At 39.5% G+C, this 14,911-nt stretch overlaps 1 protein-coding gene across 4 annotated transcripts in view; it reads right to left on the reverse strand.

The window, feature by feature from the left end:
- Positions 1 to 14,911, reverse strand: part of ITSN1 (intersectin 1) — a 129,320-nt gene that overhangs the window by 13,107 nt on the left and 101,302 nt on the right. For 3 of the 4 annotated variants that reach the window (XM_054165822.1, XM_054165821.1, XM_054165820.1), the window contains 2 exons: positions 13,337 to 13,454; positions 9,951 to 10,142 (listed from right to left, as the gene is read on the reverse strand). In XM_054165822.1, coding sequence (XP_054021797.1) covers positions 9,951 to 10,142; positions 13,337 to 13,454 — 310 coding nt within the window. Of the gene's footprint in view, positions 1 to 9,360; positions 9,632 to 9,950; positions 10,143 to 13,336; positions 13,455 to 14,911 lie in introns of those variants that run through there. The other variant, XM_054165823.1, reaches the window with a different exon arrangement.

Genomic DNA, 14,911 nt, shown 5'->3' on the forward strand with positions numbered 1-14,911 from the left:
AAAACACAAAAGGATCCTAGATTTTACTTACAGTCATTTATTGATTCAGATCAGTAGCGGCTGGACTTGATGATCTCAAAGGTCTCTTGATCTCAAAGGTCTCTTCCAACTTTAACAGTTCTGTAAGTCTATGATCTGTAACAACTCAGGTAATGAACAGTTCAAGTAATGAACAGATTAATGAATTGGAACTCTAACTACTGTCTGTTCTGTTCATGTTGTCATTTGTAATGGCACAAAGCTAAGATTGCTTCATCCATTACTACTGCATTTAACCTGCTTTTTTTTTATTTTAACAAGGCCATTTCCAAGTGCTAACTCTGCTCTTGAGGCAAAGTTTGAAAATACCCCTCACCACTAGATGCCCATTTCCAACCTCACCCTGAAGTTCACTTTTCTCTATAGTTATGTTATTCAGCTGGAGCCACACTGTAGAACAGATCCCCAAATGGATGGCCGTTAGTAGAAAGGGAGGCCAAGGCTTCATCTGACATTACTACCATAGAAAACATAAAGATATCCTTAAAGGGAAAAGAATGAGGAGAGTGCTAGAGTAACCTTAATGCTCTGATAGGCACTTTGGAATTATATATAAGCCCTCATCTTGTTGATACTCTTAATTCAAAGTTCACCTTTATCCTTCTAGTCAAATTTGGCATCCTAATCAAGAAGGTACTGGAGAGCTCATTTTCTTCTTCACACTTCAATTAAAAATTGCTTCTAAGTATTTGGAGTATTGAGCCAGAACACATGAAGGTGACCAGAGACTGCTCCACAGATCTCACTAATTTATAGGCATAGCCAAAGCAGTTAATTATTGTTCTCCTTTATCTTTAGAAGCATGGCAAAAAAATTGTAACTAAAACCTCGTCTTCCATTAGTTTTGTCCTTTAATTTTGGCAAACCGTCTCCCTTGTGTTTATTCTGTGTAGATGTCAGAATTTTTCTATAAATTCCAGACTCTCAAATGTTATTAAATCTAATTACATTTTACATTATTTCTATGAGTTTTCTGCATAAAATGCAATTAATTTCACAAAGCAAAGGTGATTTCAAACAGGCTGAAACAGCTTGCTTTAAAAACCCACTATGTGCAACTCTTTATACATGATCAAAATGCTTCAGTTTAATTCTTTCCTCCATCCCTCAGTATGGGCAAATTCAGTATATTCCTCACTGAAACAAATTTTCCTTATAGACAAATTTCTGACTGAACAAATGTTCCAAGAGGACCTTCAATGTACGGGGTTTTAAAAGGCTATGTATCGGCATAGCTATGTATCAGCACTATCAGCAATGATCTACTGAGGTCTGACAGAGATGGTTTTAGATCAGATATTCACATAAGCCTTCACAAAGTGAATCATTACTGCTCCTAATCACCTCACATCTCACACAACTCTTTTGGTTCTTTGCTTGTAAATTCAATACTGCACCTTTAGCTTCCCAAATGTCACTCAGGAGCTGATTCTATGCTATGCCGCTAGCAAGGTCCACAGGTAGCACCATTAAGAGTTCAATGCCTTCAACTGCTATTTCAGCTAATCTGTGATCATGAAATGGCAATGATAGATTTGACTTGAAAAAAAGACGGAAGAGGGGAAGAGGGAGGGGAGGAGGGAGACGAGGAGGGAGGGGAGGGGAGGAGGGAGGGAAGGAGGGAGAGGAGGAGGGAGAGGAGGAGGGAGGGGAGGAGGGAGGGGAGGAGGGAGGGGAGGAGGGAATGGAAAAATGGAAGAAAGGAAAAGTAAACAGAAAAGGAAAGGAAAGAACCCAGTATATGCTGACAGATTGTTTTCTCTATAGTTAAGCTGAGAACAGATCAGATTGGAAGCATAAAAATATTGATAACACTCTTTTGTGATACCAGTACATTGCAGCTCTTTAAAAGATGCAAGTGAAAATTTTCTTGAAATAAAATTTTGAGCATTATCCATTTCATGCCAAAATAGGCACATTTCAAAAGCCAGGTGTTTAATTTGTCTTTAATAAATGCATGCTTTCAGGGTATTTTCTTAGTTACCATGTAAATCAGAGGTCTAACAAACAGAACCATTTCTCCTCATGCACTGTCAGCCTCATTAAAAGTGAACTGTTTTTCTCTAGGCACTGGGGAAGCACACTCTTCAAAGATGCTGATGACCTTAGTTTGAAGTCTGGTTTCCAACCACTAACCTTTCAGGGGAGGCTTTTAACATTTTAAATCGCAATATATTTTAGTGGTTAGCTCGACAGCCGGCAAACTGGGATGCAAATGAGCTACTCTGAACTTCACCAAATGGTCTGCTTTTGAACAATAAATATTTGGGAAAATATCCTGCTTCAATCTGAGCAGAGCAGTTTTATGATGAGGGACTTTCTTGTCTTTGTATTAAAAACACCAAAGAACTGGGTTTCTTTCCCAGTGGAAATGTCAGGCCATTGGGCTCTAGCTACTTTTTCATGAACACCAAAGTACTGCGCAAAGTGTTTTTATGAACATCTAAATTCCACTTGCAGCTGTGATAATAACATTCATGAATTCAGTTCACTAAATGAGACTCCTGCTAGGGGCTGGAAAGCACTGCTGCTATCAGACATTTCCACAGGTAGATGGGAAAGCTCTCCTGTGGGTGAAGTAAGGGACCTTAGCTCGGCTTAGATTTGGTTAATGTTCTGAACTTAAAGCACATGGTCCCTCATTCGTACAGCCATTAAGGTAGTAAAAATCAGGCACTGGCATTTGTCTTTTCAGTTTCTGAATACCCCATTCTTTCACATTTTCTCTTCTGCCCTGAGAAAGTAGATTATTGGATCTTAAAGGTGCCAAATTTGAATCCTTAGCTATGGTCCAGTACATTCAGAAAAGAATGTGGAAATTACAATAGCTAACTTGTTATGCTCACAGTACTGTGCATACACCCATTCCTGCTCTTTGATTGAATAACCAGTATGACTCCAGCAGAAGCACTTGCACACAATCACCAGACTGGTTGCTCTCACCTTCCAGAGCCAACACGCTGTAACTAGAAATGCATGGTCTGACTGCCTATCACCACAGCACCTGTAGGATTAAGGGATTCCAGAAATGTAAAGTAAAAAATGTTTCAAATGTCATTCCAAGGCATAAACATGTTGTTCCTTCTCCTTAGGAAGTCAGCCTTGAAAAATGTGGGCCTTACAAGCTAACTACAAAGCTTGGAAGCAATGCACAAGAGATGCTGCTTTTTTCAGAAGGAAGGTTTGCTGTGGGACTCGTTGACCTACATACACGGGCACAGCTTCTGATTTCTTCTAATTCAGGGAGATCTGCAAAACAAAATAACTGCCAGATTCACTGTAAAGCTCGTGCTGGCCCAGTCCATAATGACAAAATCACAGTAGAGAGGAACTGGTTCCATTATAGGGAACCTGAAGCAGTAAAAAATTATGTCAGTTTCCCACCAGAACCTTAAGCAGGGGAGAAGAGCACACCGTGATATTCCTTCAGTGTTTCACCAATCAATCTTCTATCAAGTAGCTTCAGATGCAACCACCAATTACAGTAAATATCTTGCAGGGTGGACCCTCCAACTGAGAGACTCTCTCAGGCTTTTGCTGAGGATAGCAGAGAGTCTGTTGATTGAATGGATCTCTCCATCTTTACCCTGCTCTAGTGCGACGTCACCTGGAGTACTGTGCACAGATCTGGAACCCTCAATATAGGAAAGACATGGACCTGATGGAGAGGGTGCAGAGGAGGGCAACAAAAGCAATCAGGGGTTGGAGCACCTCTGCTATGAGGACAGGCTGAAGGAGCTGGGTTTGTTCAACCTGGAGAAAAAGAGGCTCTGGGGAGACCTAATAGCAGCCTTCTAGTACCTTAAGGGGGCCTACAGGAAGGATGAAGAGAGACTGTTTACAAAGGCTGGCAGTGACAGGACAAATGGGCAATGGGTTCAAACTAGAGAAGGGCAGATTTAGATTGGATTTTAGGAACAAGTTCTTTGCTGTGAGGGTGGTGAACATGGGAACAGGTGGCCCAGGGAGGTGGTTGAAGCCCCTTCCCTGGAGATGTTCAAGGTAAGGCTTGACGAGGCCCTGGGCAGCCTGATCCAGTTGAGGATGTCCCTGATGACTGCAGGGAGGTCAGACCAGGGGACCTTTGGAGGTGCCTTCCGGCCTGGACCACTCTATGATTCTATGATCTCAAGCTTCTGCTTCTCAAGCTAGGTCACTCAAGGCTTCCTCCAGCCTGGCCTTGGAACACCTCCAAGGAGGGAGCATTCACAACCTCCCCAGGCAACCTGTTCCAGTGTCTCACCACCCCCACTGTAAAGAATATCTTCCTAATATCCAGTCTAAATCTGTCCTCCTCAAACTTAAAGCCTTTCCCTCTTGTCCTATCACTACAAGCCCTTGTAAAAAGTCCCTTTCAGGGGAAGACAACAGGTTAGGGAGAATAAAATCCTACATGTAAGGGCATGGATACATCCAAACATATAAACTGACAGTGACAACCAACTCCTGGACTGGCTTGTATCACATCAGGTAACTTGAAATGTCACTTCTGAATTATGACCCAAGACCTGTCTTAAGCTCCTGACTGCTTACTGTACAGTAACAGCAAATCAGTCAAGAGCATCAGCCACTGATCCAAACAGAAGGAACTGCACAGCCCAATTATACACTGTCTTCTCAGGCATACCTCCAAGCCATCACCTTTCCTGGTTTCAGGTCTTTACACACACACACTCTCCAAGAAATAAATTGAGGGAACCAACTGATTGATTGTAACATTTGTCTGGACCCAGAATTACACCAACATATGAAACATATCAGCATAAAAAAAATACACTTGGCAGAGATGAGTCTGATGAAAAAGACATGAATCCAGTTTTAGCCATCCAGGCCAAGGCACAGAAAATCTGTATCTGTGACATAGATTTGAGGCCAGCTCAGAGTAGCACTCTGCTAAGCGTTGGCACCAGTTCACCAGTGTGCCCTGATGGGTATTCAGCTGAGCCGGCAGCATCAGGTCAGGGCTCAGTGTGTGAACACTGGTATCCAGACAGACCAAACGTAGAAGTCAGGAACTGAAGAGCACATAGGCTCTGGGCTTCCTTCTCGATGCGAGGGCCAGCTGCTGCTGATGGCTCAGGCTCAAAAAGGTAGGTAGGGCATGAAGAAACAAAGGAGAAACTTATACTAGAAAATGGAGCCAAATTCTTTAATCAAGGAACACCACAAGACCACTGGGAATCTGACACCTGCTAAAAGCTCTATGCCTACTTGCTGTTTGTTGGGCAGCTACCTGGGGTATAAATAGCTTTCTACCTCTAGACACAAACAGCTACCTTTTCCATTAAATACTTAATTCAAACTATTCCACAAGATTAAACTTGTTAAAAATCTGCTCCATAGGATTAATAGCAGTTCCAGAGAAGAGTTCCAAGTTTGATTCACATTGAAGAGGAGCAGTACAGGGGCACCTCTTGGGTTTTGCCAGTCTTTTGAATAAGCTTCTAAATTAAGATGCATGGTAAGGGAAGGGTTATGAAATAGCTATGAAACTTGCTATAACAAGCTACAGAAATCTGTTGCATACATAAGAATTATGTTTATGTATGCTACACCACATAGTCAGGACTTGTGATTTCTCAGCATATGGACAATAACTCAAAATTAATCCTTATTCATGGTAAAGAAGTGCTTTAAAACCACAGAACAAAACCAGAACATGCAGGTACTTTACTGCCTTGTGGGAAGGTTATGGTATTAAGCTATTTTAAAATGTATTCAGTGAGCTCAGGGCAACTGAGCGATGTCACTGAAGCTCCAAGAGAACTGTGATTTAAGTAAAACTGATTCTGAATATAAAGCAAAGTGTTCTCAACAAACCCACATTTCAGACTCTGAGTTGCCTTGAACAGATTTAAAGCATTGGAATTTGTATTACCAAATTCTCTGAAAGATCATTCATGGGAAGTCTTCCTCAGCAGCTGAAGATGGAATAAATTATTGTCAAGGTAAACAGACTAGGCAGCAGGGAGACTGCTCTCTTTTTTAAAAATGCTAATATACAAATAATAAAACAAAAATCTAAATGGTTTCCTAATTTTGTCTATATTAAGCCTTGTTTCAGCCTTGACTGGAATTAGTGTTGGTTCTGCTGCCACAAATGCAGGGACCGAAGAAACAAGAGTGTGGGCACACTCCCATCACATCAGGCAATTGTTCTTTTGGAAATAGGGTCACTTGTTGCAGTCCAGATCCGAGGCTTTGGGAAGGGATCATATGCCTTAAGAATCACAGAACATTAGAGGTCAGAAGGGACCTCAAAAGATCATCTAGTCCAATCCCCCTGCCAGAGCAGGATCACCTATACCAGATCACACTGAAACGCATCCAGGTGGGTCTTGAGTATCTCCAGAGAGGGAGACTCCACAACCCTTCTGGGCTGCCTGTTCCAGTGTTCTGTCGCCCTCAGAGTGAATATATTTTTCCTCATGTTTACATGTTTACAAGAGGTTAAAGATCTTTTCAGAGGAACCAGGAAGGAGGTGGGAGGATCAAAACTGGATTGACACACAACCTTGGAAATTATTCTTTTTGATGGAAATAATTCATTGTCTTTATTAAAGAATTGCTTTCATACTCCTTTTCTCATTAAAAAAAAAAAAATAGATAGATATATATAAAAAAACAAAAGTCCAGACAAGTAAGAAAGAGCTTGTGCAACATTTTGTTCCCTGCTACTCAAAGGAAATCACTGATTATGAGGAAGATGAAACATTACTATGGCAAGCAATAGCAGTACACTTCAGAAGAATGTTAATACTTGAGTAAATAAACATTATAGACATTTCAACAATGTATGTCAATATAAGCCACAATGGTTTGAATATCTTTGTCTAGGACATTCTAAATGTGCTTTGAAGGTTTTGTGAGTCAAATATTCTCAAAAACAGGCTGGCTGATAGACTGTTGGTCTCTCGAGCAGTACACAACAATGCTCTGTCTGAGGACTCCAGGCATGACATACACAAACCAGTGTGCATCATGAGTGTCTACAGAGGGACAACTTCAGGCTGCTTTTTTCAATTCAGTGGTAAAACAACCCAGGGAACATCTAGGGCACTGTGATTTCCAAAATCTTTTAAGAGACACCACTCTCAGCATTTTAAAGAAGCGTGCTAGAAAACATAGTTGCCTGCAGAGTATAATAATACCTTTATTCTTCTTTTTGCCTGAAGTAATGGGGAAAAAACCCAAACACAACCACAAAAACCCCCAAACCAGCAATATCTGAATCTCCTATATCCAAAGTACTGTCATTATTTCAATATACAGAGAAAGTGTGCTTCTGGCCTGAAGTCAGGAAAAACAAAATATCTCTCAGGATAAAGGCTTTTAGTCAAGTTATAAATCTTTCAACACAACAACTCACTAAGGGAAAACAGAGATATTCTTTCATTAAAAACATTTAATGCACAAAATACTGAAATAGTGAAGGAAAATCCAGGTACATCATCCTCAGTAAGCAAAAAGATGGGCACTGAAACTTACAAGTGTTATGTTCTGCTCAATTTTGGTCATACCAGGTGTCATTATTTTTCAGCAAGTGTCTGTGATGGAGAAGAAATGTTTTTTTATGGCAGAGCAGTAAGGGAAAAATCTGTGCATGTTAAATACTACTCTAAAAAGGCAGAAAATCTGTGCAATTGTGCATGTTTTAAGACTAGAGCTTCTGGCATAAAACACAGAGTCTAAGTCAATGTAAACCCAGGGTAAAACAACAACTTAATTCATCTAACCAGTCGAGTATCAAGAAATACCAACTGATTTATAACGTGTAGAAACCACTGAAGAGAGAAAGGTGCAAAAAGGCTGCAGATAATCATGAGCAATTTGAGTAATTATGCTGAAATACGATCCAAAGAAATGAGGCAAGTGTCATTCTGAAATCAAAAGAGGCGGGCTTCAGGCTGTTCTGGTGGCCATTTCATTACATGCACTAATGCCACGTGGTGAATTCTGTGTGTACGTAGCAACAACAAAACAAACACGTTTTAGTCTATCTTTTATAGGAAGAATTTAATTATCTATACATGTAACTAATTTTAAAGGCTGTGCTACAGTTGTTAAAGCTGCAGGGTTTTATATATTTATATAATTTACATTCGTATTGATGAAATACTGAAGTGCAATTGAGTAAGGAGCTTCACTTGTTCTTTGCACCGCACGATGGGTCAGAAGGACGGAGATGGAGTAGGATTAGAAACGCTACAACACTGCCAGAAATGTAGAAATCAACGAAATCCATAAACCAGAACATAACTAAATGGTAAAGTAAATAGTAGAGGGCTATATTGTGCTTGAGGCATTAGGAAGAGAGGGTTTCTGCAATGACAGCACCAGGCATTTCATCAAGAGCTTGTAACGAATGCTGGAAAGACAAACATTGCTCAGCTACAGCACATCTACTACATAAACTTGACTGTAAGCTCCATTTAATATTAATTCGTATAAATTCCACAGTCTAGTCTTAAAAAATGTAAACATTGGAAATTAATTGCAGGGAGATATTTCTATACATTCTTTCTTGTCAGGAAAACTACTTGTTCAAAATGCGTCGTTCCATAGTCATAAGAGAGTAGAAATGAGAAACCAAACCATGTAATCATGATGAAAATCAAGAAGTTAATTCCCAGATCCCACACGAACGTAGCGTTCTATCGATTTCTGGTATGAGAATGCAAAATACCAACACATCTGTGACAAACACAAACCAGGGTGCTTTCTAACTGTATGCAGCTACAAGTAATGTGCAAAATAAAATTGACATAACTAAGGATAACAACGTTATGCAAGGTTAATACCTCTTGCATTGGAAGGAAGTTAATGTCTTCCCTCCGCAATGTATTACACACTCAACAAGGAACACCTGATACATACAGTACAATAACTACAACAAAATACCTTATCTGTAATTGGGCACATTTAAAAGTTCCTTAAACTGATTTAAATCCTTCTGCTCTTTTGTAATTAAAACCAAAAAGAAAGAAAAAAAGTAAAGAAATAATAAAAAAAAAAAAGACATATTGACAACACTGGACAAGTAAACAATAAAAAAGAAAGATACATAAAGTCTCAAAATTCATGGACATTTGGAACAATTTTAACAGCACATGCAGCATTCCTTGATAGTGGGTCTTTTTGCACAAACAAAATCGCAATGGAGGAATTTAATTTAGACTTTTCCTTTAAAAGGCTAAAATATAGAATTAAAAATAATTTTAAAACTACTGAAAGCACCTGTGCAAAGGTGGAAAAATTAGTTTGGTAACTCTGAAAGCCACAAAAGGACCCACTATCCTTTGATTTTTATTATTATTTTTTTTGTGTGTTTTTTTTTGTTTGTTTGTTTCATTTCAATTTTGCATCTATATCTGTAGATAATTAACTCAAACATTGTGATTACATGCAACTAATGTAAAATGAGGTAAACTGCTCTGCAGTGTGTTCTTCTACTCAGAAGGCAGTAGATGATCATGCTGGAAGCCACATGATCAAGGCTGCATCTCCCATCATCCCTCTGGGCAGTGATATGGGATAGTGGGTCTCTTTGAGGACTTTCAAGCCTGAGTGGGGGATGGACAACATATGATTCCTAGAAAAAGGAGGAAAACAACACATAAGCAAAACAAAACAATGAGCAAATTCAAGCTAGGAAAATGAGTCAGGCATGTAAACAGCATGGTGCAAAAATGATAAAGGGTAACATGCTACAAAGGGGATGGGAACCAAAAATAAAACAAACATAAAATAAGGTTTGCATTACAGAAGGTCTTCAAAGAGACTTTGACAAGTGCAGCAGTGGTGAAACTTTGATTTTCTGCAAACCACCACAGATTCACAGCAATGCTGCATGTTTCATCTTAAAGTACTACACAAATAATTACGGCATGGCAGCAGAGAGGGTCACTTACATTGCTGGCTTGGGTCCATGTCTGTTGTCAACTTCACATAGTTGGATGGAAAGAGACCCACTTGTCCATTCACCTCCCCTTTCCACCAGTCTGGATCTTCCTTGTTAAGGACGTTTATAATCTGGCCTTTATTGAATGCTAGTTCATCGTCATTCTGTGCAGTGTAGTCATACATGCCAATGACTTGGCACACTGTAAGATAAAGGAAGAGGTCTATCGCACTGATAATGTTTCAGCAAAATGCAAGCTATGCAAAAACCAACTGTGAACTATGAACCATGAACAGCATAGTCCCAAGACACTGCACTGATCTGAACTGGTCCTGCCCCTCTCTCCTATGCCCCTGTACTGGTGCTAAGCTCAGCCCTCAACCAATTGGCTCAAGGTGACTTGAAAAACAGAAGCCTTTCCTAGCAGCATTGCTCCCAGCCAGATTTCTGAGGGGTCAGGATCACACTAGGCAGATCAGAGCACAGCAGTGCAAACTGATGACAGTGTCACTGGCCTGGAACTGTAGCAAACATACAGTGCTCAATGGTAGGAGAAGATTGGAAAAATTTCACATTTCAGCAGAAGTCCAAGTACGTGAGCTTTCTATTAACACATCTCTTTTGCTCTCTCTTCCCCCCCTCCTAAAAGCACAAAATAAGCTGTACCTTTGTAACAACTGCATTTTTGATCCTCACCAACCTGTTCTGAAAAGTATCCTTCCCTCTAGAATTGATAAATAGACAGGCAAGACTGGGAAAAATTAAGTTCCACTACCTGCAGCCTGAAAAAGGCACTCCTTTCTAATTTAGCACCTGACGTGCTCAACACAGCTCTATAATTCAGGAGACATCCACGATACACTAACACTGAGGTGTTAGGAACACAAAGATCTTGGAAAGGATGAGGAAAATGAATTTTAAAAGGGGCACTCACAGTGTCATCTGTAACACCTTGTGTACATAAGCTAACCAAAGTGAACATCTTGTTGGCACACTGGAGACAAACCAGTGTTTCCAAAGGAAGGTGTATTATGGCATATTCCTCTTTCTGTGCTAGTACGAGCTCCTATGTGTGAACATCACTGGTGTTCAAGTTTCACTTTACAGACCTGCAAATCTGTTTTACAGCATTCTTCTTACAGCTTTACAGTTGATTCAGAAGGATAAAAATTAAAGCTAGACCATACAGTACATACATTAGATGATTTGTAACCCGTTCTAGAGTTAATTTCTTTCAAGATTTTTTTCATTCAGATCATTCTCTTCTACTTCAAAGAACTGTATGAAATTTGGTGTCAGAATATCTTAATAATAGCTCAATGGGATCCTAAGAATCACCTTGAACTCGGGCAGCAAATTTGAGAGATTTCTTGAAGAGACAGCACTCCTCAACTGAACCTGAAGAAGTGATTTAATCTCCATCTTATTTACACTTGGTCACAAAGTTTAGAATACACATTAGACCTATATAAGAAGCAAGCTCCAGCCTACCTTCTCTGAGCTCTAATGCTTTTCAGCCATGTTTTCTTTACAGCAATATTGTCTATTGCCTAATACTAGTCTGCTGCAACAGCAAACGGAATCCAGATTCTCATACAACACTCAAAATCAGTAATATTTTCTTTCCTCAGACAGCAGAATGGCTGAAACATGTTTCCCACTATTTCTGTATTTTGTGAACTTCCCTATGCCTGATTAGTTTCAAGTAACAGGAACAGTTCTCATTTCTCAACACCAGGGTCATGACAGGAGTTTGGAAGGGTACAGATACAAAGCAGTCAGAAATTAAGAAAATCTCAAAGTATAAGACAAAAAGTGCCATGCAACAAAATTCAAAGTAACAAAAAAAGCTGCTAAAGTCATGCAGGTAGCATTACAACATGGCAGATGGAAAGCATATACATCAAAACAAAATGACAAAAGGAACAGAGGTTGTAATCATACCACTTTCTGCTGGATCCCCTACCTTCAAAAGCCAGAGAATAATGGCAGACTCTTAGACCCTCCATAATGTACCACCCTGGGCTCTATCCAGCCCTTGTAGATGATTTTCTTCAGGCTTTCCTTGTATTCTGCTACAGTGAGTCTCCCCACTAACTTCTGCTATGAAGATGCTTCTCAAGCATTAACTCCTTAACCTCTTACATTTACCACACAGCTGGAGAGGCCAGCTATCATAATGGAAATATAAGATTCTTCCTCCTGTCTTCCAAAATGAAAGACCTATAACAAAGTTGATTTTGATATTCTGAGGACACTTAAGTGAGCTCAAAAGTTTATTATGTAAAAAGTAATGGAAGTCCCATCATATTGCATTGTAAAAGTATGTCTCAGTGCTGAGTTACCCGTGTAACTACAGGACTGAAACTGTGAGTCTTTATAGAAGCCTGATTTTCTGCATCTTTATAACTACCATCAAAGCAGCCAGTTAGTACCATTTGTAACATTTGCATTCTCTGAGATGGTACTTTGATTTATATAAACAACAGATTAAATTAATACCTCAGTATTTTATTCTAGAGCCGTAACAATGGATGTAGAATGCATGATAATCCTTTGTACATATTTAAAGGAGAAAATTATGCTCACTACTGTTTTTCATTCAGAAACATTTATTTCAATTTAATAAGACAGCAAAAAATTGGTCTGGGGAAGCAGCAAGCTATTAGCCACCCTCAACTAAATCCAAACAGAAGACAGACAATTGCATCAAGTCTTTTTGGGGGGTTTACAGAAGAACATACATCCATTCTGCATGGCTTTGATTGAAAAAAATCTTCTTTACTTCATACTACACCAACTCACAAGCTCAGCCCAAAATGGTTCAGAAGTGAAACACTCATGAGGAATGAACTTTTTGTTCAGTCTTCTGCCTGCCTTTTTTACCTTGCAGTAGACTGATACAATTGTTTGACATTGCCTCTGATGGAGCAGTAACAGCTTTAAGAATATAACGGCCTGTTGCTGGTGTCCTTGCATAAACCTTAAAATGGCTAGCTATACAGGACAAAACCCCTACACAGCTTAAGTTGAGTGGACTTCCCACAAATCATCTTAGGAAAGACAAAAGGTTCTGAACGAGATGTGCCTCAACTGCTAAGACCTTTACAATTAGCGCAAGCAAATAGGAATGATAATCTGAATGCTCTACTACAACATGTAATGTCACAGATGGCTTTTTAGCACTCAAGAGGTCATACCTGACAGACCACCACCATAAACATATAGACCAGTTGTATGACTTTCTCATTTTAAAATACAATGAAGAGTTCAAGCAAAGTGACTAGTAGAACAGATACTAAACAGCCTCTTGATTGGCCATAATTATTTCTGTACGTTCTATTTTAAATGACTCCCATTACAAATCAATTTTGTTAATGAAACCACATTGCTTACCTGAAGGTAATGCTGTTGATTTAGGTAGCTCGGTTGGTGTAGTTTTACTGGTACCAGGGCTCAGAAGTTTTACATAATTAGCAGGGAACCATCCTATCTGCCGTTTCTTCCCTCGTGCCTAGTAACAAAACATTTCTTTTAAGAGGATTAAGCACATCAACAGTCCCAATTTGCCACTGTAATGTAGCCAATATTTCAACTACTTGCAGTCACAGTGATGACTTTAAGATAAGAAAAATGCATTTTATAAGGCAAAAACCAGCTACTTTTGTGGCATAATTTTGATGTTGTGATACTTCTATTACTTCTATTAGGATAAGCTTCCATAATGTACTACAAACTGTGGTTTACATCTAAACAGTAATTATTTACTACTAATTTGTGTGATCTTTCACTTAAGAGTGTTCCTACTTTATGTGCATTATAATTACTACCACAACCCTGATTCTTCTGAAAGATTTCTCCTCCATAATTCTAGAATATGAGGATAACAATTGCATTAATGAGTGGCAGCATTTAAATGGGTTTCCATTATGTAAAGAACCGCATTTAAATAGATACCTAGATTGTGATAGTTTAAGTAGGGATTAGGAACTCAAATTACTTCTTTACTTTTGAAGAAACAGTATCTACACTTTTTGAACAGTCTCTCCTGCCCCAGAGTATAAATGTATGCTGCATTAACCAAGTGCTAGAAGAACAGTAAAACATTAAGGCACGATAAAAATGGGTCAAGTTTGGACTCATATACCAAGTCCCAAAGCCAAATTCCAATTAAACAAAAATTCAGGCTTTGGCAATTATAAATGCATATGGACAGACATTGTCCCAACGATCCTAATTAACAGATGTTATGGTTTTGGAAAGTACTACATGTTCTCATGCCTATCTAATCAAGAGAAGATCAGTAGGAAAAGGTGGTGCACACATGCCTTAGTGTGTGTGTGGTCCATGTGTGTGTGCTCGGAGAGCAGTAGGTTACCACCCACTTGGCCTACAGTAGTGTTCTACAGTTTTTAACACAGCTACGATGAGTCACTGTCAGAGACAGGATATTGGGAGTGATGAGCTGCAGGTGACAAAGCTTGTGTCACCAGAGCAGGACAGGAATCTGATAGAAACTGTATCTTGTTATTTTGCCAACTGCATTGCTCGTTGCACAGAAAACCAGAAGAACAACAAAAGGGACAGCCAAACTTTCAGCTGAAGCAATTTAGAAAGCTTCTTAGAAAGACAACCAGGACTGCACACATCAGTGTTTCTTCCACCTTCACAGTGCACACAGGTATCAGCTGATCCAAATGCATGACATGCATGGTTAGTCATTGTTGGAATAGGACATACAAGTAGACTCCATCACTTAACCAAACAGTCCCATCCACTCTTGTAGAATGGAGTAGCTTTCCTCATCACCTCCCATGACAACTGCTTTTTTGCTCACACAAAGAACACTTCTGGACGTAAGAGTGAGAAGATTCCAAAGCAGCCAAAACAGTACACCCTAACATCCACTCCTTTCTTATATCTAAAGGGTCTCCAGTAAAATTTACAAGGGGCTGGACTGCAAGCTGGACC

This window comes from Dryobates pubescens, chromosome 12 (genome assembly GCF_014839835.1).
Source record: "Dryobates pubescens isolate bDryPub1 chromosome 12, bDryPub1.pri, whole genome shotgun sequence".
In the NCBI taxonomy this organism is placed as follows: domain Eukaryota; kingdom Metazoa; phylum Chordata; class Aves; order Piciformes; family Picidae; genus Dryobates; species Dryobates pubescens.